Source organism: Branchiostoma lanceolatum, chromosome 9 (assembly GCF_035083965.1).
Source record: "Branchiostoma lanceolatum isolate klBraLanc5 chromosome 9, klBraLanc5.hap2, whole genome shotgun sequence".
Taxonomy (NCBI): domain Eukaryota; kingdom Metazoa; phylum Chordata; class Leptocardii; order Amphioxiformes; family Branchiostomatidae; genus Branchiostoma; species Branchiostoma lanceolatum.
The window spans coordinates 11,140,914-11,166,434 of NC_089730.1; the positions used below are offsets into that span (position 1 = coordinate 11,140,914).

The 25,521-nt window shown below is 38.6% G+C and overlaps 1 protein-coding gene across 3 annotated transcripts; it reads right to left on the reverse strand.

Moving 5' to 3' along the window:
* Window positions 1-1,000: 1,000 nt before the first annotated feature.
* LOC136442502 (choline transporter-like protein 2) lies at window positions 1,001-23,969 on the reverse strand. Of its 3 annotated transcripts, none has more exons than XM_066439398.1 (25): window positions 23,818-23,969; window positions 19,375-19,423; window positions 16,867-16,940; window positions 16,491-16,569; window positions 15,866-15,947; window positions 15,178-15,312; window positions 14,399-14,468; window positions 13,798-13,930; window positions 13,529-13,571; window positions 13,321-13,361; window positions 12,916-12,966; window positions 12,519-12,580; window positions 12,246-12,377; window positions 11,831-11,930; window positions 11,061-11,153; window positions 10,567-10,669; window positions 10,183-10,250; window positions 9,600-9,785; window positions 8,836-8,964; window positions 8,459-8,528; window positions 8,157-8,230; window positions 4,719-4,789; window positions 3,211-3,299; window positions 2,650-2,734; window positions 1,001-2,300 (listed from the first exon to the last, which is right to left on the reverse strand). In XM_066439398.1, exons 1-25 carry the CDS (start codon window positions 23,852-23,854, stop codon window positions 2,167-2,169), a joined length of 2,190 nt encoding a protein of 729 aa, XP_066295495.1. In that variant the 5' UTR covers window positions 23,855-23,969; the 3' UTR covers window positions 1,001-2,166. The 3 variants fall into 3 exon arrangements, with proteins under 3 accessions (XP_066295495.1, XP_066295494.1, XP_066295496.1); XM_066439397.1 differs by lacking the exon at window positions 4,719-4,789 and adding an exon at window positions 5,464-5,534; XM_066439399.1 differs by lacking the exons at window positions 4,719-4,789; window positions 15,178-15,312 and adding exons at window positions 5,464-5,534; window positions 15,369-15,494 and having other exon boundaries at window positions 23,818-23,968.
* Window positions 23,970-25,521: the final 1,552 nt, after the last annotated feature.

Consider the following 25,521-nt stretch of genomic DNA (forward strand, 5'->3'; position numbering starts at 1 on the left):
AATCGCGATCGGATCGATTCAATCGCGATTATACTTCAATCGCGATTGAAAAAAATGAGTGTGAACGGGGTCTAAGTACAGGTTTAGATTTGGCAAATTCTGGTGGATACGATTAAACAAGTTCTATCAGATCACGATTATGTACAACAAACGGATTAGTCTTGGTGCAATATTTACAAACAGGCATTAACCCAGATCAAAAAACAGTTCAAGTGCAAAGACATAAAACACTGGGTGGAATGTGCAAGTTTCTGTCTATCTGTCAGACCATTCCACTTCAATGTTTTCACATCATTTTAAGATTTACCTTTTGGTCTACATTTCCCTTCATCATTCGAATCATACAGAAAATATAGATTGTTAAAAGTGGGATTGAGACTGAATAAGAATCATGATTTAACTGATAAATGAAGACAAAAATGGGTTCTCTTCCCAAAACACAGCTCCTTATGCATGTATTGCAGCTGCTTGCACGAAACAGTAGAAAATCCACCAAGACAAAAACTTTGGCCATGAAACTTGAAGGCACTCTTTTCAAAGACAACAACTAACAAAGTTCATTCTGACAGCGTGCACAATGAGTAAATATTCAGATCATTGTAGGATGGCCAAATTAATGTTCTTTCAGTTTATGGAATAATCTTTGTAATTTGAATTGGCATCTCACATCTTCTAAGTTTGTACTCATAGATAAGAGGTATATTCTATTTGTTTAGGCAACATTTGGGTGTTTTTTTTCTCAAAATGATTAGGAATGGTTTGTTAGCTTTTGTGTGTGATTGTTTCAACAACTCTAAACCACATGTGTGCCCCAACATAAAAATCTTCTAGTCAATTTTACTACTTGACCTACCCATACAATGTTGCAGTCCCGATGATCTGCTGGATTATCGAATGCCACCCCTATTCTTAATTTAGAACACTCCACTGACAATAGTGATCAGGGTGCAACCATTGTCACATAGGGGAGGTTAGGTAATCAGCTGAGGGACAAGTCTCGTCAAATTCACATTTTTACTGAATGTCTAACACATCATTGTAGCACTTCATCAAGCCTTCAAATGTTTCAAAACATGTTTACAAACTAAGCAATACTAGACGGAAACGTTTAAAGCTATCATTGCGAAAAAGCAGCTAGGACGGTTCTTGAAAGGCATTTCACAAGCCACATAGAGGACTTTATGCAATATGTACAATAAAACGACTTTTGTACCATGTATATAATAGGTAAATATCCTTAAAATCATTCTAGCACAAAGTGAAAAAGCACTCAAGAATAACTACTGTTATTTTTAGCATTTCCTAATAGATCTAATGTGTGAAAAAGTTCCTCACTTGGCTACATAATAATATAGAAGCAAAGTTCTGTATCAAACTTCTCAACAAAAATCCCTGCCAGTGAATGTGGCAAAAACTTCTGACATTCAATTCTTGCTTTGTCTGCATTATAAAACCAGTTATATGACAGTAATACTTTCCCGAAGAATTGGTACAAAACATATTTTCCCATTTTACACTCCTCTGTCCTTCATGTACATGTTATACAAAAACATCTTTCAATCTTTTCCAATCTTTTCCATATGGATGACATCTATGCGTTCATCAATATTTGTTTGTTTCAAAGTTTAAGACCATACTGTAAATCATACAAAGAAGTTGCAAAATGAACAAATATATGCCGTGAACTGCAAAAAATTAAGGAAACGGATGCTAACATCATAAAATTCCAAAATCAATTCTGAAGTCAAATAAGAAGATGCAAAAGAAGTCAGTGAACAAAATAAAGAATTCATTGTTTGGTACATCATATTTTGTGTGTTCAGTCATTTGTCCAACCTTCCTCTCCACTTAAGATTTTATAATGAAGGCAACTTTCTTTTGTTGGCCCGACTTTTTTTTCTTTCCACGCTTGCATCAGTTTTGGAGTGCCCAGAGGATGTCATCCATATAATCAAATCACTATAGCCTTAAGCTTCACATACCAGATTTTTTGTACATGTCAGATTTGTTCCCATAGAAAAAGCTCAATCTTTATAATCTACCCTGTCAAAGGCAGATGTATATCCTATAGAAAAAGCTTAACTTGTTTAAGGGTTTAAGTGTTTAAATCTGTGATGACTGTCTACAGTACTACTTGGGTACCACCCAATGTCTCCTCCATGGTACCTAGCAGCACCCGCAGCATCCCTTCTTCTCCTTCTCTCCCTCCTTCCTGTTCTTCTTACCCAGGATGCTCATCAGCTCCTTGGACATGTAGTACGGCTTCTCCGGCGAGCCGTCGTTACGCTCCAGGTCTTCCACTGCGGGAAAACGAAAATGTGATTCTTCAATATAGAGATTGAATTACCATTGTAACTTTCAATACAAAGGGTGTAATAAAGGATCTATTATACAACACATCAATGTCTAATGCATCGTAATCAAGATAACTGATACTTTTCTTCAGCTGTGAAGATTTCAAATTAAAAAATGTCTGTCAATTAGAACATATATCATTACTGTCCTAATATTTCCTACAGTATGTGATAAAGATCTTGCTCCATCATTTGTTTGCTTAGACTAAATGTAAAATGCTGTCACCTATTTCTCAAGGTAAATCACACACAACACAACATCTCCTTTCATGCAGAGTGATTATTGTTTCCTTACAGAAGCAGAGGAAGAGAGTGTCCACTGCCATGTTGTACACACTGAAGAAGCAGGCAGCCACCATGTAGGCACCGATCACCACAACCTGGGGGTGGGGGGGGGGGTGGCACAGGGCACATCACTAACATGGAACTTTGATCATTTCTCCAATCTATAGTTCACATTCCTTATGATTTTAAACAAGGTACAAAATTTCATATTACATGTACATATTGAACTGTCAAAGAAGTAGTCACACATCACTAACATGGAACTTTGATCATTTCTCCAATCTATAGTTCACATTCCTTATGATTTTAAACAAGGTACAAAATTTCATATTACATGTACATATTGAACTGTCAAAAGAAGTAGTCACACAAAACATATCTGATTCAGTAGTGCACAAAAAAGGTTGAATAAAACAGAATCCTTGGCTTATATTTACTATTCATCAAGAGACACATGGACAAGTACAACATTTTGTAATATGCAGTATTCCAATAATACATGTCTACAGAACAAAGTATTTCTTTTTTAATTCTAAAATGTTGGACATAAAAATGACCAGGTTGTACTCACAATGATGGGCACCATGTAGTACTTCAGGTTGGGCACATAAGCAGTGGCGAAGGTGATCTTACCAGTGAAGAAGTAGAACGACAACGTACCTATGGGGGAGGAGGGAACAGTTTTCACATACTCATCATCACAGCAAACTGAAACTCCTGGAGACTAGACTTGCTTAATTCTATCATACATACTTGTCATAACCTTCTAACATATTCTTTGATTTAGGAACATAATATGCAACGCTTACACATTACAACATCAGTCTTTTTTCTTTTCAAAATAGTTTCTTGTTGGTCTCTTCAGACCAAATCAAAATGGAAGGCAAGCTATTCAATACTAGTAGTTTCTACTATCTTTAAAATACCCATTCATCAAGAATCATAATAACAGTACTCTACTGATAACCTTAGCTGCATTTTGGGACAGTTTCTAGTATGCAGCATATATCTGACCAATGAGGTTTTACTGAATAACAGCTTGATTTTGGTCAGTAATATCCAAATATATAAAACTGTGATTTATATTAAGTATAGTAGAATTAATTTGTATCTTGTCTTTCAAGCCCAGGAAATAATTTTTGCACATTACATACAGTGTGAACATGTTTGATGCACGATAGAAAACAATGGTACTTTGTATTTGCTTCGGCTCTTTAGAGTAAGACTTATGTATGTATGAAATTGTTAGATGTAAAGGTTGTTGATGATATGAATGGTGTGTATTGGGGACAAAGTTTGTGAATGTTTGTTGTTATTCTGCAACAATTCAGCAATGCAACACAACACAACAAAGCACGACTATTACTGATCATCCTCCAAAACAATCAACAGCTACGTTAGGACTCGTATTCATCCTTGCTTTGTTACTTACTATATACTACAAAATGTGACTACAGAGACAAAAGAGATTGTAGAAAAACAATTAGTTCTATTTATTAGTGACAGTCTTACCAAGCAGACTAGTAGCTACCAGCTTCTTCAAAAACTTCAGAAAGTCTGTTACTTTACTAACTATAGCCACCCTGGCTGGGAGCACAAAGTCCCATACACATGCATAGCGTGTACAGAACTAGACAGGGTGAATTTCACTGCAAACCCACACGTGAGCCTCAGGAAATGGGACAGATTTCATAACTGATTTGAACTGTATACATTTTCTTTATGACAAATCAAACATACGATTTCCTCTTGCTATCAATTCAAATACACAAACCAAAGTAGGTTTTGGTCAAATGGAAATCTTTATATTCATATATTTGAGCCAATGACCATTGCTTCAAATGACTTGCCTAACACGAAGTTGGGATCATAATAATATGAACAAAAGTAGTTTTTTTTCAAAATTTTGAAAATGAAAGTCAGTTAACAATTTTTACAGTCCTTTTCCTGAGGAAGGTATAGGAGACTGTGTGTTAGTTTGTTAGTTAGTGAGTGAGAAGAACCCATCACCACAGCAAACAGTGCAAGCACACGACAAAGACCTGCCGTTAACAGGCACGGCCTTGTGTTATTACGAACCAACAATCCCAGTGACCACCAGCTTGCCGAGGAACATAAGGAAAACTGTGACACTGGTAACAGCAGCCACCCTGTGGTTATAACATTACAGGCAGTGTTAACGTGCGACACGCTTCTTTACAGCTTTGCTGGGACAGCACAGTGCTTGTTGACAGTTGTTGCTAGCCACACCTCAAAATTAACTCCTTTGAGTTGCTTACTGATTTTTTAATAAAAGTTGTGTTCTGTGGCATTATTACCACACAACATGGCATATTTTTGACCAAAAAATTGTGTTTTGTGGCATATTTAACACACAACATTTAGCATGTTAAACACACGACAAAGTCTGGCCACAGACAAAAGTGTGCCTTTAAGAAGAAAAACTGTAACTTTTTGGAGTAGCTAGCAACTTCTATCAAGTGCACAGTAACTGTCCCAGCAGTAGACAGCTTCACGGCAGGCACCAGATGCACCAGTACATGCTGCTCAGCCACCTATCTCTGTTGTAGTGTCTAACACCTTCTGTTGGTAAGAATGCTGGGTTATGGACATGCCAAAAAGTAAGTGTAGCATGTAGACTGTAGAATGCAGCTGCAGGATGGAGTGTAGCATACATGAATGAGGTGAGAGGGCATGTTGGGTGTATGGTACACGGTTGTAGTTGGATGGTATGGAGTGGCTGACTGGGTGTAAGCTAAGTTTGAGTTGAGGGTATAGTGGAGTTCTACATGTAGCTATGCCTAGCCCAGATGGGCCTACTGACCGATGGCTCCTGTCACCACCAGTTTGGAGAGCAAGAAGAGGAAGTTTGTGACACTGGTGACTGCAGCAACCCTGATGGAGAGGTGCAACAGGAAGGATGTCATCAGGATGGGCATTATGTCCTTACAGATTATCATGACATCAATACAACATTATAGCAATGAACATGGTACAGGAATGGACTAACTCATTGAAGTATAACACAACATTGAAATATTTACCAATAGCAATGCATGACATCTGTTATACTAAATATGTGCAATCGTAATAGTAGATTGCTGACTAATTATGTTTAGCCATAAGTATGGCTCAACATATTGTTTTCTCTCATGTTTCTTCTCCTGTCAAATCTTCAAATCGATTCATCTCTGTCATTTTTTGACCAAATGACCTGAAATTTGGTACTGAGGTAATGTAGGCAAAAACCAATGTACGTTCTTTTCCTTTTTTTGATATTGACCTTGAAAGTGATTTTATTGAGGTTTTTAGGCTATTTTTAGCATATCTTGGCCTCCTGCGCCCTTGTATTTCAACCGAATGACCTGAAATTTGCTGTATATGTGGCTTGAACAAATATTTAAAGGACTACATTCCCATTTTTGGCATACATATATTCAAAACGATTTATTTTGGGCATTCTTGACAATATTTGCCACTTCTGTCACTTTCAATACTACATATGACCTACAGGTCATTGACCCCGAGTGCCTTGCACCTGGCCAAGCTTGAAGTTTGCTTACGAGGAGGAAAGACCGGACATAAACATTTAACGTGATTATCGGGAAAACACCATGTTCCCTTAAACTCAGTGGTTAAATTGCAGTTTAGGAAATTTTATAACAGAAAACAAGTTAAATCAATGATTTTGTGAATGTTTATTCTAGCATTAGTTATTCCAGATATTTTCAAACTCCAAATTCTTCAACACAACACGGGAGATCGTTTCTCCTCAGACTGGCGCGACACTCCTGTCAAAATTGATTGATGATCTCTCTCTGCCGCCGACTTCATACATGATCAAAGGCGGGTGGTAGGCGGTGCCTTCCTACATGTCCTACGTACGGGCGTATGGATCGTAGAATTCGGCAAAAAAGGAATGATTAGGCCAGTAGAGTCAGTCCCCGGTAAGGTCAATGATTCGCCCCTTTGCGCTAGCTTGTAACGTTAAATGAATGTACCCTCTGGTGGCCAAACTTCACTGACAAACTTTCTCCCTATTATCATCATGAGCTTGCGTTAGTCTGGTACTAGTGACTATTATGTGCCGGGAATGTTTATCTATCGCACGCCTTGGAAGGAAGTTCAACCATGATAAATGGTCGGCCGTCGCGAAAATTTGGAATCCCATGCTGTTGATTTTTGTGATTGAATCTGTAAGAAAATATATTTTCATGTCGTTCATGTTTTTGGGACGGACGCCGGGACGGGGTGAATTTTTTCTATCATTTTCGTCCCGTTAGTAATGCAAATCGAATCGTGTTGCACAAGAGGCAAAACACTAAAAACGTGGGTCTTGTGGAGTGTTTTGGAGTGGGAAAATGCCGGATATTAGCGGTGCCGAACAGTGTACATCGTCGCGCGCGGGTGACGCTCCGTCAAAACAAATCCGCTGGTGGTCTAGCGCGGCCACCGAAAATAGGCAGAAACACACAGGAGGACTTAGCACCTTCGTTTATGAGGGCAATTGTGAAAATCTTTTGTTACAAATTGTTCGAACATTGAAACATTTGGATAGATGGTTTGAAACTGTTCTAAATAAAGAGATTTTTGTGTAGTTACGTTCGAAATGTTTCCAACGTATGTGAAATGAGTTCAAACATGTTATAAGTTTCAATTCTAATTGTTTGAACACTTTAGAACTGTTGTGACTTAGACATTCTTTTAATCAAAATAGTTCAAACATATTACAAATATTATATTAAAACCCTCTCGGTGACTTTGAATTGACCCAAATATGTTGTTTTTGGTCATTTCCTTCGTCTCCTGTCAAATCTTCATATGTATACTATGGAAAACTTCATTCTTCCCTGGGGCTGATCTTTTTTAATTCAATTTTGAACTGGGTTGATTATGCGCAAGAGTGTAATTTTCAGCGGATATTTTTCGACTGGTTTACATGGAAATGGCACGGAATATCCCATTCTTGCAAGGGGAGGATTCTTTAATTATTTCTTTCAATTTTGAGCTGGAATGATTATGAAAAAGTCCATTCTTTAGCAGAAGTGTTAATCAATTAGTGGATATGGTTGTGGACTGGTCCATATTGTGTTGAGGTGCTACTGGAAGACTCAGTTTTGGACTGGGGTGATTCATTTTTTTAGTGCAAGTATTTTAGAATGGTCCATTGTTATTTGGGGAGAGTCCATTTTTTGCATGGCGAGGAGTATGGCTAAACATGCTGTATTTGCTCGCAAATGTTGCCTTTCTAGTTTATATTTTCTTTTCAAAACAATAGATACTAGATCTACTGTGCATTAAACTGTAATAAAAAGATGTTTTACAATTCAACCATAGGCATCAGTCTATAACTTATAACTTATAAGCATATAAGCTGAGGTCATTTGCCAAATTTTCACTTTCGTACTTCTATTAGCTCAGGACTTACTCAAACAATAACATAATTGTTGACAATGTCATCATTGAATAAGCCATAACAAGCTCTTGTTATAACCCCCACTAACAAGCTCCACCTACCTCAGGATGTTCCTCATGATGAGGAAGAAGGCTTTCTTAGCCGACACACAGAAGTTCTTGCCATAGATCGCAATCTGAGCAGGAAAGAGAAGTGAAGTCAAAATTCTATATATTTTCATTCCAGCTTAGCCTTAAGAGACAAAATATTTCAAGAATTCTAGCGACTCTGCACATTCAGAGGGGAAATTCTAATAGAATATCATCATACACTGTATTAGACAAGTACATGAAAGACCATTCACTCCTCTTAAACAGTCCAACAGAAAACAAAATTTCACTTTTAATGAATGACTTTGACATACCATGATGTAGGCATTTTTGTTCAGGAACTTCAGCAGTTTTTCCAGGCACCAGAAACAGCACTTCAGACACCTAAATGCATATCGGGGACAATGGTTAGAAAACAAAAAATTCCAAGGATAACAAGACAGGCAGCATGGTATGTTTCATACATCTGTGCAACATCAATATTCTACCAATTCTAATATTTCTTACTAGATAGTTCTTACTAATAGTTCTTACTAAATATCTAGTCAAAGTGGTAGAAGTCAACAGACATTACCGAAATCATACAGCTTGAGTGACCACTGTATCATTTTTGAGTGAGCTTCTAATAAATGAAAACAATTTCTAGACCTTACAACTGTCTGAAAGACAATTCGTTAAATGCATAGCTTACTTGAGGAGGAACTTGGCTGCTCTGTTCTCGCTGTCCTTGAGCTTGTGATCGACGTACTCCAGCATGACGCGGATGATCTGCACCACAGCGATGATGAAGGACCCGAACGCCAGGGAACCCAGATGGTACCTACAGGACACAAGGAAATGGCAATACATGTATGTTATTAACAGGATCTTGAACAAAATGAGAGTAAAGATTAGCCAAATTATGGAATAAATTCTGCCCACATGACAGAAATACAGTAAAAACGTCAATAACTATGCATGAGACAGATGTTGCATGTTCCAGGCTTACACCAAAATGTATATTGGATGGTTTGATAAAGGGAAAAGCTGACACTTTGTAGAATTGCATACTGGAAATGAGAGTACACGACTTCTGTAATTAGTCTAGCATAAAACTGGTACAAAAACGGTACAAGTCATGTACATGTAACACTCTTGATGCTTCATGTAGAACAATTCAATGTAGTCTATTTCCTGAAAAGACTTGAGGTCATTGTTGTGAACCTACAATGACCCCTTAGAGGAAGTGGGAGAGTCCTGGAAGAAGGCAGAATAAAGTCTGTGCTCCTGAAGATACTTGTGTACTCGTGTATGACTTAGTTACAAGAACCTACATTTCTGTTTTTGTACTACCTATCAATGGCATCATGGACAATACCTGTACCTACTGTCATCACCTTGAAGCTGCCAACAGACCTGAGGTTACATGATTGTATACTCTAAGTATCATAGTGAGGAGGAAACATGGGAACGCACCTGAGGGATCGTCCGAAGGAGGCTGTGAGAGGGAAGGTGGGGATGTCCTTGGGTTTGGTGAAGGCCCAGTAGTAGGAGGCGAAAGCCCCGGCCAGCGTGCACTGTCCCAGCGCCACGATGAAGTTCATGACCCAGAACAGACCAAACAGGTTGAAGATCTGCAGGTAGAACAGGTTCTGGTAGTACCTGGGAACAGAGGGAAAAATCTCATTCAATCATTCTGGCCACTTTTCATAAGTGAAATGATAAACCATACATTTCTATTCTGAATAACATGCATAAATGTCAAATTATCTGTTTCAAATCTGTAGCCTTTATTTACATAGTTCTTTCTTGCATTTTGTCTTATGTCCAAGATATTGAAAGTAATTCATGTTGAAACATTACTCCAACTTATCAGTATGTAGCAAAGACACAAAAGGATTTAGAAGCAGATACCAGATGAATTGTTTGTAACGTTTCTACAAATGGAATTTTTTTTTTATATCCAGTTTGTAAATGGTGGCCACCAAACCTAAAGGTACAGAGACCCCTGATGGTCCTAATCTAAACCATAATCTTCTTTTAAAAATGCAGGACTTACAGGCTAGTGGCTCCGTACTTGACAAATGCACACTGCACAGTGCTGGAGACAGCACTGGTGTCAAAACTCTGCAGAAATAAAGTATAAAAAATAGACATTAACATCAAGATAAAGAATGACACCAAACAAGAAAGGTAGACTCAGGAAAGACACAAAACTTGTGATCCACAAGCAAACATATTTGACCACAGATAGCAAAGTCAAAAACATTCAAATTTTGCATAACTATACCTGTGCACTGTTAACTGAAATACATATAGAGCTTCTTTGGACATTCATTCTAAAGAGAACGTAATTAAGTTCTGCATCTTTTTGCTGAATCTGAATATCATATACAAGTCTGCCAGACAGGCTTTACTTGTAAGTATTTCAGGATTAACTTACAGTAGGGGTGCAGGACTGTCCTGTCATGTTGCTGGCAGTAGAGGTGTTGGTAGAGTTGTAGTCCTGGACCTCATACTGGGCCTGGCCTGAAGACGCCAGGAAGCTAGCCAGTGGTCAAGGGCCAAACATGTCACAGGTAACCATTGTTAAATACATAAATCTTGTATTATCCAGCATTGAACTGATCATACAAAAGTACAGATTGTTTGCTGTGACTACACTATCAACAATTCATTATTCTATTTCCAAATACAGTCAAACTTCTACAACAACCTCTGCATAAGGACCACCTGGCCAATGTGACCACTTTTTTGTGGTCCCTTAGATGATTTTTCCAACTGATACGAGCGTTATTTATCCTGTCGACATAGCTATCATCAGTCCCCTGACGGGTTTTCTTGGACAATTTGACTCGTCCTCCTTTTTTTCCCAATGAGTAAACTTGAAGGTCTTAACAAAAGTTGTTAAACACATTGAGTGTGTGGTAAGGATACAGAGCGACAGCTCCCCAGTAGGCAAACAGGACGATCTGCAGGATCCAGGGGATGAGGGGGAAGAACAGGGTGGACATGATGTTGGAAACAGCCCTGCAACATCACATCAAAAAATGTATTAGACATGGCAGGTAACAATATACATGTACTGGAGTTACAAAAATCTTATTGGATAAAAATGGCTACTGAAAGTATATTGTATGATTTCACAGGAATACTGCGCAAGGTACTCTTTCCTAAATAAGGTTGAACTTGTGTGGTGTAATTTCTATGCACACACGGATAGTGCTGCATACCTAAACCTGTGTTCAGGTTCAGGTCTGGATACAGATCCAGAGGTTCAGGTCCGGACTTACAAATTCCTACTGAACAAATGGCATATGTGTGCTAAAAAAATTTTTTCCCTGTTACATGTAAAATTGCATATTGGCATAAATCTTATTTGCAATTTGAAAACTATGGAATGGGAAATTATATACAGTCAGTAGTAAACACAGAAGTTCAGTTATAGACACAAAAATAGCTATGTTTCCATATTTTTTCAGTACAAATTTTACGATCTAAGGAAGGCTCAAGATGGTTTAGAACCAAAAGGAGAATATAAGCACGAGTGGTTTTTATTGCAAGTCCGGAGTTGTTTCCAGACATTTAGTGTTTTTTTAGGTCCAGTTCAGGTCCTGAGTTTAGGTATGCAGCACTACACACGGATACATGTGGAATGCTCATGTGAATGTTGTTTTGGATGGGAACTAAGCAGGTGACTGTCCCACCTGCTGGACTCCTTGATGAGGGCGATGGCGATGCGGATGCGGTTCCGGAGGAAGATGAGGATGAGCAGGATGATGAGCAGGATGACTGACAGGGCGATGCCTGGGGAAGGGAGAAAACGGAAACGTTATAAGATGTAGAAACACATGAACAAAAGTCAACAATGCCAAAGATAGTCATTGTGAATGTATGTAATAATTGACAATCCTAATCCCAAGTGCTGAGTGTATTTCTTACCAATGCCTAGCCATGTGTCCTGCAGTTTTGTGTAGGCGCTGTGTGTAGTTCTTTACTTACCAATGCCTAGCCATGTGTCCTGCAGTTTTGTGTAGGTGCTGTGTGTAGTTCTTTACTTACCAATGCCTAGCCATGTGTCCTGCAGTTTTGTGTAGGCGCTGTGTGTAGTTCTTTACTTACCAATGCCTAGCCATGTGTCCTGCAGTTTTGTGTAGGTGCTGAGGTTGGTAGTGAAGCCGACATCGTAGATGGACGAGTCTGCGCCTGACACATTCTCCAGAGCCACGTACTGGGTGTAGCAATAGTAGATCCCTGCAGGAACGTAGAGCTCATAAAAGTTCGACATAAAGTAACACTACCACAGAGTAGCAGACTGTTTTTTTTTAAATCACAAGCTAATTCTTTCATAACCTAATCATTGATCTAAAATGCCATTGACAAAAGAACCCTTACCAAAGATGTTCAGGACAATCACAGCAAAGATGGTGAACCACACCATGACTCCAGCAATCCAGCTGTGGAACAAGGGAAATTTTGGTCATATTGAGTACATGATTTCAAACTACTGTCTTTGTGCAACACATCATGTATAAAAAAAGACTCTTCCTAACAATTGGCAAACAGAACATTCTGGCCACACTGGCTAACAAATATGTCTATACTAACGAAATGTGAACTCCTTAACCTTCTCCCTGCTGCCTGACCCGTAACCAATAGAGAATTGGTAGCCAAATAGAAACTTCAGTTTGCTTAAGTTTTTTCATACAGTCATAAAGACGGGATCTGTAATAGCAGTCTTAAAATCCTTAATTTACTTTAATTTGTTAAAATGTTAACGAGTTACACTTACCGCATGATGACAATGTAGATGAAGGAGACAACCATTGCAGCACCCAGTCCACTACAAATGTGAAACAACATTATGATTAGAGTGGAACATATATAAACAATTCTGTTGCACCACAGAGAGTCCTTATACAAGGACCTTCCGATATTACTGTAGACTGTTCTGAATGGATACATACTAGCATATCAAACAAAGATAAGTATTTTGCTTTTTTCCTGGAGGTGTATCTACCGGTAATCAACAACATGTGTAAATACTCTTCAAAATACAATGTACTGATAGCCATTTTGGTATCACATTCACAGATTATTCTGTGGCAGTATAGATACTCATCTTGACATGATTCTTTGGTTAAGCTTAAGCTTAACTCAAAAATATTGTAAGTTAAACTAATAAAACAGAACTTACCCAAGGATGAGATACCAGGAGGACACCATGTCTGTGAATATCTGAAATGTATACAAGTCATCTTGAAACAAAGAAAATTGAGTATGACAAGTATACAATGCAGCTTGGAGGAATTTCTGTTGCTTTGATCATTATACATGAACTATCCAGGCACAAACTGAAAGTACAACATGTACTTCACAAAATTGAATTTTGAGCAAAAACAAACCTCCTGGACAACTTCCTGTGCACTGAGGACCAGAGCCAATGCCCTGCACATAAAAGAGAAAACAAAAAAGGCCATTAAATCAATTATCGTTTACCCAATGCTCTATGATACAATTTGACAATGCACTGTGTCAACAAGTTGTAATACGTGTTTGTAAATGTATTTGATTCATGGTGTGACTGGCAATAATTAGTACATAATGTTCCACAGCAAGAAAAGTCAAAAAGAGAGGGAAAAAGTACCTTCAAAATGTATATGATAGTACTTACGCAGTTCCAGCAGAGATTCTATCGTTGGTGACGTTGTTGCCAGAGCTGTCCACTAGTGGGGTGTTACTAACGTCGGTGGTCAGCACTGTGTTGGCGATAGTCTCGACCAGGGAGGGGATGCACCGCCCACCATCTAGTCAAACAGAATGATTGTGTCAAATTTCTATAATCTAATCTAATAATAATATATAATAATTCTGTATCCATAATCTTTAAATCTAAATATTACAGGATGATAACAAAATGGATGTTGCACTGCCTACAGAAAACTTCGGAAGCAAAAGATTTGAACATTTCTTTGCTCCCAGTTTCTGGCATGATATGTTCACATTATGTCCCTATCATTTCTCATTGTTATCACTTACACGACTCACTGCTCCTCATATTTTGAATAGATTTTGTTGTAAACAACTTTTGCTGTTCAAATTACATGTAACACCAGCTTCTCAGCATATATCATTCGTAGCTCTGGGACAATGACAGCGCTGAGACGGTATTATTTCAACCTGTTTCGACTTTATTCGACTTTCTCCAGAAACCAGGTTCTCAGTATACTTTCACATCCAACTCAAATTTAAACCATTCCACTAGAGATACTTACAGGCCTTGCTTGGCACAGTGTAGGCCGCACACTTTTGGTCCTTCACATACTGTTCGATTTGGTCAGCAGTCTGTAGGTTGAAATGGTGAGGAAAAACATAGACTCCTTAGACAACAAAGGGGCATAATAGAACTTGAAACATCCCTTGGATTTCAACCAGTTCCCATTGTATTCTCCTTGCTGTACATGTGGTTTCAATCATCCAGACTAAAGTCATCAATGGTTCTTAAAATACTGGTTAATCTGTTAACCACGGTAAATTTCGAGGTGTGCATTTGGCATAATAAACATTAATAAATCCTATAATCACCTTACCCATAATTTTCCTTGTTATCAAATTCTCACAGATCTATATCGTTATCTATAACAGATACATGTAAATACACTGTAACAAAACAAAACAAAACAAGGCAAAACAAATCATTATTATTTCGTGAACAAAACAAAGCCATGGCACTTTTATCTAGCCTGCACACGTAGCACAACAAGGCAAATAAAAATGATTTTGAATCATGATGTTAATAAAAGTGCTTGCGTGACATGGTGGGTAACAAAGACCTCAAACATCTAACGTTAAGCATGTTAAAAACAAAACGACAAATGAATCTGAAAATAAAAGTTAAATGCAGATGTGCTATTAAACTAAACAGTGATGACCGTGATGATAACCATGGTGGTGGTGGGGGGTAGGGGTGAAATGACATGCAGACAGCCTCCACCAGACAACACTACTACAAAACAAAACAAAACCGTGCGGATGTTAGTTCTTCCGGACTTACCAACCCAGCCCCACTGCCAACAGTGACTCCTTCTATGCACACAAACTTGTCCCAGTCCGGCTCCTGTCCCAGGTTCATCTTGGCTATCTCTATTGCGTATGCCCAGTACTCTGTGGGACAAGTCGCCACACAGACCTAGTATGTGCGACAAGAGGAGAGTTAGAGATATCACAAGGGCTGTTCACACTCACCGAGCCTGTGATATTGACGTCATAGGTGCAGATGAACTTGTCCCAGTCAGGATCCGTGTTCACTGCCATCTTTGCCAGCTCTATGGCATATGCCCAGTACTCAGTAGGACATGCCGTCACACAAACCTACAGCACAAAAGTCATAAATATACAACGAAAATGCCACATACTCATTGTCTTTGGATCAAGCCACACTACCATTATATTGTCAGTGAGATAGAAGTTTGCAATCAGGCAAAGTTTCTCGAAGAACATACTTGACACATCCTTGACAAGCAAGATGAGCACATTTTTGACAGATTTCCCTTTCACTGAACCATACAAAAAATTATTTCAGGTCAGATTCAGCATTGAAAGACTAAAAAGAAACTCAGACCTGGAAAAATCCTTGTACATTGTATTAGTTGTAAGAAATGATTGCTCTGAATAAGGAACACTTTTGAAGCCCTAAACAGTTCATGAATGAGGACAGTTGCAGTTTTGTTACTTGGCTGTACCTGTGGTGTAGGGCAGCCATCCAGGACACTGGCAAAACCAGCACAGTCCAGCAGGTTGAAGAAGTGCAGGTTTGGCTTTGTCCTGCAGAAGACAGACAGGAAAAAATTAAGTTATTTATATAATATTATACATTCAACATCAGTCGTTACTTCTGTTCATCTTGGTATACCTCTTTTGTAAACATGATGCTTGTCATATATCTTGATTGTTCTCTTTTTTAAACTCTATCCATTGTCAGCCTTTCTTCAGTTGTACTCCTAGTAGGTGATTACTAGCATTGTTACACACTTTGGTGGACAAAAATCTTTTCATAAACGTAATAGCCAAGACCATTTACAACTAGACAGCCATAATACAATAAATTTCTGTACTACAGTATCAAGCATGAATTATGGTGCTGGAATTAACAGTATAAAAAGGCTTTTACATTACATTTTATAGGTGCAAATATAATAGACACAGCTGTCTGTGAAACATTTATTGATTGCCTCTGCTTCTTCTATTGCATTACAGCATCACATCTGCAAAGAGCATCATTAGAGGGGAAGGAATTTTGTACTTTCTTCTGTGCGAGACTTAATTATCTGTTGCCGTTGGTGATAAGTTAACACAATCAGTGCTTACGCATAGTTTCCATTGCCACAGAGGTTTCCCTGGGAGTCGGTTGGGTACAGCAGCAGTTTGGGATCTCCATGGACCCACGCTGAAAAACACAAAGACTCTATCAGTCAGAAAACCTACAAAACCTCACAATAGAGACTGTAGATTCCACACAACATCAAGCACCTTCCTCGATTTGGGCTATTATACATAGCGATTTGCCTAAATCTGTAATAATAAACTCATTGTCAATTTAAATCTACATTTTGAGTTGTTAATAGATCGTAATACAGACTTATTAAATCTGACTCTTCTGATAGGAAGTTTATGTCAGTTACATGTCAATAAAGATCGTAAACAACCAGCCTATTAGGCAGAAAATATGGTCTTCTTTTCTTACCTAGGATGCCAACAGCCACGAATCCAGCAATGAAAATGATAAACAGGAGGCAGCAGATGATATCTGTACAGCTCCTGCAACAAGCAAACAGCACCTCATCAGAACAACTATAAACCATGATACAGGGAACAAAAATTTCAAGACAGGAAAAATTTTCTATGATTGTTAAACTTTGAATTAAGTAATATAGTTATGGACTGTATATTATAGCTTTATCACGTACATGTAAGAATCCAAATTTTGGTATGTCCTTTAATTTTTTCTAGTAGTTTTTCATGAAGTTGAAAATGTGATATTGCAATAGAATGACAACTCATTTCCCTCCCTGTAACTTGTAAGAGATATGGAATTTCACGCTGTACAGTGTTTTACGTGTACATGAACGTTTTGTATTCTATTTTGGTATCATGCATAATTTATGCTATCACGCATGTACCTATATATCATCATTGACTCAGGCAAACATAAACTTGAGTTAAGCCATTTATTGTTATGGCAATTATTACTCATTCAAGAGGATTCTGATGCATGTTGTTATTTTAATCAGTCTTATGTTTGCCTGTGGTTTAATCCCTTCTCCACTGACTTGTACTGTAACATTTACATCAGGGCTCTCTAGATCTCCAGCCTATCTCTGGACAGCAATTCTTTTTTCTTTACAGGCAAAAATTTCAACCATTTTCATCCCCCTTGACATGAAATGTTGTCAACACTGAAAAGTCCACAAAATCAAGTTAAAGCCGTTTGAAAGCTGCCCACCAAAAGGCAGGAAACAGTATTTTAGAGGGTTGTGAAGATCAAATTTCTCTCTAGCATGAGACACAGGGCAAAAATTCTGAGCTGGAGAGCACTGCTATACACGCTGTTGTATATATGGATCAAATCTTGTCTGTACATGTTTTGCATTGCATGCAGCAGGGGTATTTCTTGATTAGTCTCAGTCAGAGCCTGGTGGTTTTCCCTATACAGCAACTGATGACTCAGTTTGAAAACATGTTTAACGTTCTGATTACTCTACCAAATGTCAAGCTTACAGCGGTGACGTACTCTTGTGTATTTTTTCAAAAGCATTGATATCATGATATCGTGACAAAAATGAAAAATTTTCTTAAAAAAAGCATGACTCTTACATCTATCCCTCACACCCTCTCATCCAAGCTTTTTGAATAGATTAGCCCTATGACTATGAGAGAACACCTTATCACAGTAAACTTCATTTTCTATAATATGTTACTGCCCAAGGCTGATCAGGTTATTTATATCATGGTTACATTCCAGATGAGGCTACACAATACATATTGCCCCTGGCAGCTAATCAAACTTTCAAACCCGTTAATCTTCAATACACTTTACACCTGAGTTCTTCTGACTAACATGCACTGAATTAGAAAGCAGGGACTAAACAATGTGGTGCCATGATCACAGTTTTGTCACTCAGATACTAAGACTGTGACATCATCCTTGATTAGCATAGTTATCATACTATAGATAATCTTATATTCTATTGGTTACATCCCGGAACTATATATACAAGCGTACATGTGTGTGTGTGTGTGTGTGTGTGTGTGTATGTATGTAGAGGTAGCATGTACATGTAGAGGAAGCGCTAGCTTATGTGGCAATTTTCTACAAACACTTCAATTGGATTAATATTTACATTGAAAAAGCAATGATGAAAATTGAGGTACCCGAAGCATTTTATCAGTATAATTCAAAGGTACAGTAGCTGCGCTATTTGTTTGGCAACCAGCAAGATTTGACCTAAAAAAGATAACAGAAAGTCAGTAGATTTGGTCCCGAAAGACTAGTAAATCTAATAGTCTGACCACATGTTAGCGCTCTGACTTACAAACGTCCATAATTCAGAAGTCTAATCAAATTAAGTAAAAGGGGGTCGATTCCATTAGCAATGGACAGCTGTTGGCAGTCACAGTGTAGAGCCAGGGTCTCACGATCAAAAACAGGGTTAGGGCAGTTGATAGCATGGTGAGGAAACTGGCATATGTACCTGTTAGCATTTTACCAGATGACATTACTATCTTTAGGTCCAAAACTTGAGATGACAAGCACATTAAATTTTGCCAAAAAAGGGTTGTCATTAATATATCATAACGCGGATAGAAGATTTTCAAAACATATTTTGTACAAAATTCTGAGCTCCAGGCAGATCTATCGGCGGCAATGACAGTATCCAAAGGGCAAAAGCTTACAGTTATTGCCACCGATAGATCTACTTGGCGATTAACCAAATTCAATTCTATGTGTACCATCATGTTGCAGCATAGAAAGATTTTGGGGCAGTCCAATAATTATTATATGGTAAATATTTCACATTTTCATATTCCTTGCAATTATTTCAGGACATTTTTTATCCCCCAGTCTGTAACTCTTTAAAGCATAAGGTACACGTAATCACCCCCTAAACTATATATACAGTGCACTAAGCTCTGTAAAATCTTGCTACCTAGATTGTTGTTGTAGCTCTTCTCAACCTTACTGTTGACTCACCTGTTTTCAATGGGACCTTTGAACTCAGGATCAAACTTTGCCGGATCACCTGCAACAAAAGGAGAACCGACATAAGTGGATGCTTCTTCATACAAGAGTGCACAAGGATGAACTTCAAAACAAACACACCTGTCAAAAATGGTTCCTTTAGGCTTAGATTACAGTGTTTTACAGACTATCGTACACACATTTACCACTGTTAATGAATGCCAACCCCAATTAAATCAATGGGTAAATCTCCTTGGGAATTGTAATGTCCACCCTTGGAGGTTTAATTTCATGTGTGCAGAATAAAATGATATGGAAAGGGCAGTCTGACAGCTATTGGGCAATCGTATTCTGGGAGTTATCCTACACAAATCATTGTCACATAGCTTTAAGAGGGATGGTAGGACAAGACCGAAATGATGATACACCAATACTCACTCACTGACTCAGTCTCCAATAATGTCCAACTTAAAAGTTAAATTCTTAAGGATACATTGTTCTCTCTATGCATAGTGCTCAGAGTCTGACAAGAAAGTTCTTCTAAGTTCTAGATCTACAGTATGTGTATCTTTCTGCAGTTAACCATCTTTGCTTTTTCACTTTTGCATTGATTTCATATATTTCTATATGATCATCTGGCATAAGAATAAATTGCAACAGCAGCAACAAAAAAAAGGCAGTCTCAGGCTCTTTGATGGAAAACAATTTTTTTCTTCTTTCAAAATTGGAGACTGGGCCAAGACAGTCACAGTGACAAATGATTATGTAGCTGCTGTGGAGGTCTGTCTCACTAAATTATTAATACGTTGTCAGGCAACCATGTCAAAACACCATTAAGGAAGGACAGAAAAAATTGAGGACACTGGTCAGATGTCATTACAAGATTGACGTGACCTTGGCCTCACTTTTCGCTTAGAGTCAGACTGTTGTTTTTGTAGACAGTTACATTTTAAACACTATTGTCATAAAGGTGCCTTACAACATGCAAGTAAAGAGAGAGAAGTAAATTCTCAACCCCTTGTTGATATCAGTCCTATTTAGTGTTTGTCGCCATAGAAATGTCTGATTTGATTAAACATATTATCTATGCATATGATCAATGACGCACGTGAGTGCACATTTTGTTGCAATTAACTTTGTTTACAACATTTGTACATGGTTCTGTACAAATATACGTCACCAACAGCTGAATTAGTCCTGTATTTTGTGCATACCAGCACACTACTGACACCTGAGCATTAGGAGAGGTGGTGTGACGGCCCTGTGCGTGGCACTCCCTAAATACGGTAACCAAAATAGTCGTCACAATAACGCCCCGGGACAAAGGAGCCGGCTAGGGCAACCCCGCCTTTGTTTTCGTAAATAGATCACCATCTCCATGTCCAGTGACGACAGCGTCTTTTGTCCGACGAGATCGGGTTTCGCGGTTATTCAACCCTGTTCAATACGCACCAAGCACATAGGGGCACTGCACATACATCGACTCCCTTCTTTTTTTTGCTCGACGAACCGTCGCAATAAATAAAAGAAGCCGCGGCTACACTACTGAGTATCGAACAAAGCTCTTGGGTGTCATTGCGGACAGGTATATTTACACAAAGAGACGGTAATGTTGCTGCCATTAAGTCATAAAATAATACTAGGCAAGGCTGCAAAAATAGTACTAACTAAGCAAATGACATTACAAATACTACTCAAGAAAACACCTCTAGACAAGATTATCTGTTTAGAGGCCTACAGATGAGACGTTCACATTTCTCAACAATTTGAAAACAAACAGTCCTTATTGATGGTTGACATGACACATACTGGTACAGTTGGTGTATGTTTACATAACTCTGATGGTTACACACAATTTCAAACAACTAAAATGGCAATAAAAATATTGAAGGTTATCTGGCCTGATGTCATCGTTTCCCCAAAAAATGTCAGGTGTACTGTGTACTGTATCTAACCTGATATTCACTCTCAGCGCTCAAAATACCACATGCATATGCAGGTTACTGCAGGTAAAATTGGAGTTGTGCAGGTATTCCTGAGGTCTTTCTGCACAAGATATTCCAAAATGTACCAATGACAAATTGATAGATCTTGAGCATGGATGTGTCCGTTGTTGAAAAAAAAATCTTCCCAGCCGTTCAACAAGGTTGGCTTGATAGATCTACCATGGTTACATAGCTTGAGGGCAAATTAGATGTCTACAAGTCTAGGTTCCAGACTATTAACAAAACAAGATAAAATCCACACTGTTTTTGACCTGTCACTGATTGTTTACTTAATTACTGGACCTTTCACTAGTTTTAGTCCTGCTCTCTCATTGTGGTTCCCTTGGAGTACAACAACAGGTGGCTAATGATATCAACTGGAGATGAAATTGCATTATGCTGCAACAATATCAAATACCAGTCACCAGCAAGGTGTATATGTTGTTGTTTGAATAGCTAGCAGCCTTGCGCCTATGCATTATTATTGGGTGTATGTACTACTAATACTTGTTTGTTACAACTTAAACTTAAAGTCATTGGTGACAACATTGGTTCTGTCCTTTTTTATAATACACTATTACATAGGATACCATCTAGGATTAGTAGGATAACACATCTATTGAGCCATTAGAAACCAAATACTTGTTAAATGCATGTTCTATTTTCATAGCTATAGATGTAAGCCATTTATTCTGGTTGCAATTAGTCGAGCTGTAGTCTGCTCAGTTGGACAGAAAAGCAGACCTAAGCTACCATGACAGTATCCAGGCTACCAGGTAGGTACATAACTATCTCTAGAGTGTTGGACCGGAAATATTCGCAAATACAAAATGAAGGTACTCTGAATACAGAAGAACAGCTAGGATACTGCAAGCTCTCGAGTCTTTAGATAATTTAATAGATTCTTTTTCTTTCCTGTGGTATTGTATTACCCAACTTCAGATCAGAAGATTTACTTTGAAAATGGCATGGACATGCATGTAACTTTAGTTTTATTCTAGGACATATACACGTAATTAGGGTTGATTCACCAGCAAGTCAACCGCAAAAACATGACTCAGAACTAGACACATTTAGAATCGTGACATCACCTTAGATCTATGCCATGTTGATTAAAAAAAACTTTTTAAGGAAAAGGACAGAACAAGCTGTAACACTTGAATAGCTTGTGAAAATCTAGACTTGCTTGCATACTTCTTGATTTCTTTACGAAAGGTAAATTAATAACATTCAGACGTTTCACACTGCTGTACACATGACATTCATAAAGTGTCAAAATCCATATTTTGACTTTGCTCAGGAAGACAATACCATAATCACAAAATCCTTAGGTGTCATGGGAGCTATAAAAGAAATGACCTTGGCTCGATGGTAGCTTGCAGCATGGATTTAAAAATCATCCAAGGCATCCGATATATGCAGCTTTTACCGTTCAGCCAGAATAATGATAGGTGTGTTGTCACGACATGAAGACTATAAATAGATTATTTACGATTCTCTACACCCCTGTCTTGTTCGGAAGATGGTGTTCATTAAACACACATCTTCCAACCCATAAATTTCAAAACCAGGGTGGTTTATCTGTAAGGGAGCAAGTATGGGGGCCCCGTAAGCTAGATATGATGGCACCCAGGCTACGAGTATGATATTATCTCTAGCCCTGTCTGGTTGCAACCAATGTCCTTTTTCAGTTTCTGCTACAATACATAATAGTACATTTTCAAGCAGTCTGCTTGATTTTTCCCCCATGCAAAATTCATCATTGCCAAGAACTTCAAATAGTTTCTTTACTTAAAATCTTGCCGGGTTGTATATCAGTTTGCAGTTTTAATTGTTTCAAGGAGGGCCAATAGACTTTCTCAGTACAGGGCGTCACCCAATTCCTGTCAACAAGGAAGTAGACATGTGTTTACTCATACGTCATACTTAGAAATACTAAAGCTCCAGACAAATGAAATTTCTTCGGTTGTTGAGCTAAAAAATGTGCCCATTTTCTCCAAATCTAACATCAAATGTTCTAAATTACATGATTACGTGCTGTAAGGTATGATGTTAATGTAAAAGCAGGAACTCGCTGCTCGGAACACCTGTCACGACGCACGTAAAGCGCCTAGCACACCTTGACGCGGAAACAACAACAGGTGACAATGGGTGGTACAACAAGGCACTGCAAACAAGTCAGTATAAAAGTGGGAGTACTTCATCATTTTCTCATTAACGGACTTTTCAGAAAGAGTTAAGATATTCGGCACAAGATGGGTTGAAGATCGCAGGAAATCATGGCGCAAGTCCCGTTACAAAGATCAACGTCATGGATCACTGAGCTGTATATAATTTTGTCGGCGACTCGAAAAAGGCCAGGACGCCCAACAAACACTTGAGTCTTACCGCCCCAAGGATCGCGCCCTCTCCCTAAGTTTTCACCATGTTTACCCTCATTTTCCCGTGGAAAACATGCAACTCGACTTACCGTATTTCTTCTCCTCCCCCTCGTTGTCCTTTGCCATGTTTGTGGTGCAAAATGGCAGTCAAATTCGGCAAAAAAGGGACGAAAACACCTTGTCCCTACTCCTAGTTTCGAAGGACCGCTTCCAAGTAGCACAAACCGGAAATTACAGTCACGTGATTCTAATAAGTGATGACGCACTTCCTCCAAAGGGACTGGTCTATTACTCAAATCGCAGGGGTGTTTCTTCGAAGAAACTTATTCTGAAAAAAGAATATTTCCCATCACAAAGCTTTACGAAGCTATATGATTTTTATGAAAAAATGATGTATATTTTTGAACTAGAGGAAGGAATTTGCAGTTGCATATACACTAGGTTTGTTGTGTTATATTTCCGTTTAGGTTTGGCTACAGCATAGTGGCTACAGATATTGGGGAAAAATTGGCAACGCCTCAGGGGCTTATTTCATATATACCTTACAGTAAATGCTAGGGATGTCATATTGGAGGTGTAGGTAGCCTTAGGAAAGGTAAATACAACGGAATGTGCGTTGTGCTAATGAGGACCTCATTTGCATAATGTCTGCAGAAACTACATATTTCCCTTACGGTAAATGCTAGGGATGTCATATTGGAGTGTAGGTAGCTCTAGGAAAGGTGTGGGTGCTAGGGTGTGTATGGTAGAATGTAGTTGTGCTGTCGTTTTTACCACCTCTCTCTCTCTCTCTCTCTCTCTGTAAGTTTACTGTTACTTGTTACATTTATAAGTATCAGCGAAAGTGAAACAGGAGGAAGTGTAAGATAAACTGAGGGCATCGGGATAGACAGAACACTGCTACAGAGCACTGCAAGGCTTGGCTGTAGTTAGGCATGATAAGAAACAGTTGGAACAATCAGCTTCAGCATGGGAAAAGTGACCAATTAGGCGGACCTCTCGATTCAGTCAGTATTCGGCGCGCTTTGCGCATCACGGCAAAAACTACACCAGCTGTTAAACGTCAGGACAACATATATTTCATCTACCATGCACCAAACAATACCAGAATCGCCACTATAACGAGGATCCCTTGATTGCTAAGCTTAAGGTTAAGTTGCAAACATTGGAAAAATGATAACACGATTCCTTAAAAGGTTATCAATCTGAAGCGTCACGTCACGACTCGCATTTCAAGCGAGAGCCGTACCTTTGATTACCCACCGTCGTGTCCCTGAAGTTTCAAACGGGCTGATATGACAAAAAAGGCAAAGCGACGGTGAAATCGTTGCAATCATTTGCACAGATTTGACCAAACAGCTAAAATCCTTTATCGTACCGTGTAAAAAAAAGGAGTATAGTGGACGTTGGAGCATGAATGAACCAATCATAGGCCTACAAGAAAGATAGGGCGTTTGTTTTGAACGGGCGGACACGACATGCATGTAATTCTGATGGGCCTCTCCCTAAAAACGAGGTTTAAATTCGACAGCATCATTGTTTTTGGCATTTCTAGCGGTAGAAAAGAACCCAAAATGTGTTGGATCATATTGCAAGTATCATGAAATAGGAAAATGTACATTGGTGGGACACGTACTTACAGTTAGCTTTTGTTATCGACGAAGTCGGCAAGTTGTACACTCTCCGACTGTACAGACGAACTTGGTGTTCAGCCTGTTGACACCTCCTAGGTGTTCAGTATATTTATACCTTCTATTAATAGGATACGTCAACGTCATTTCAATCGACGATTA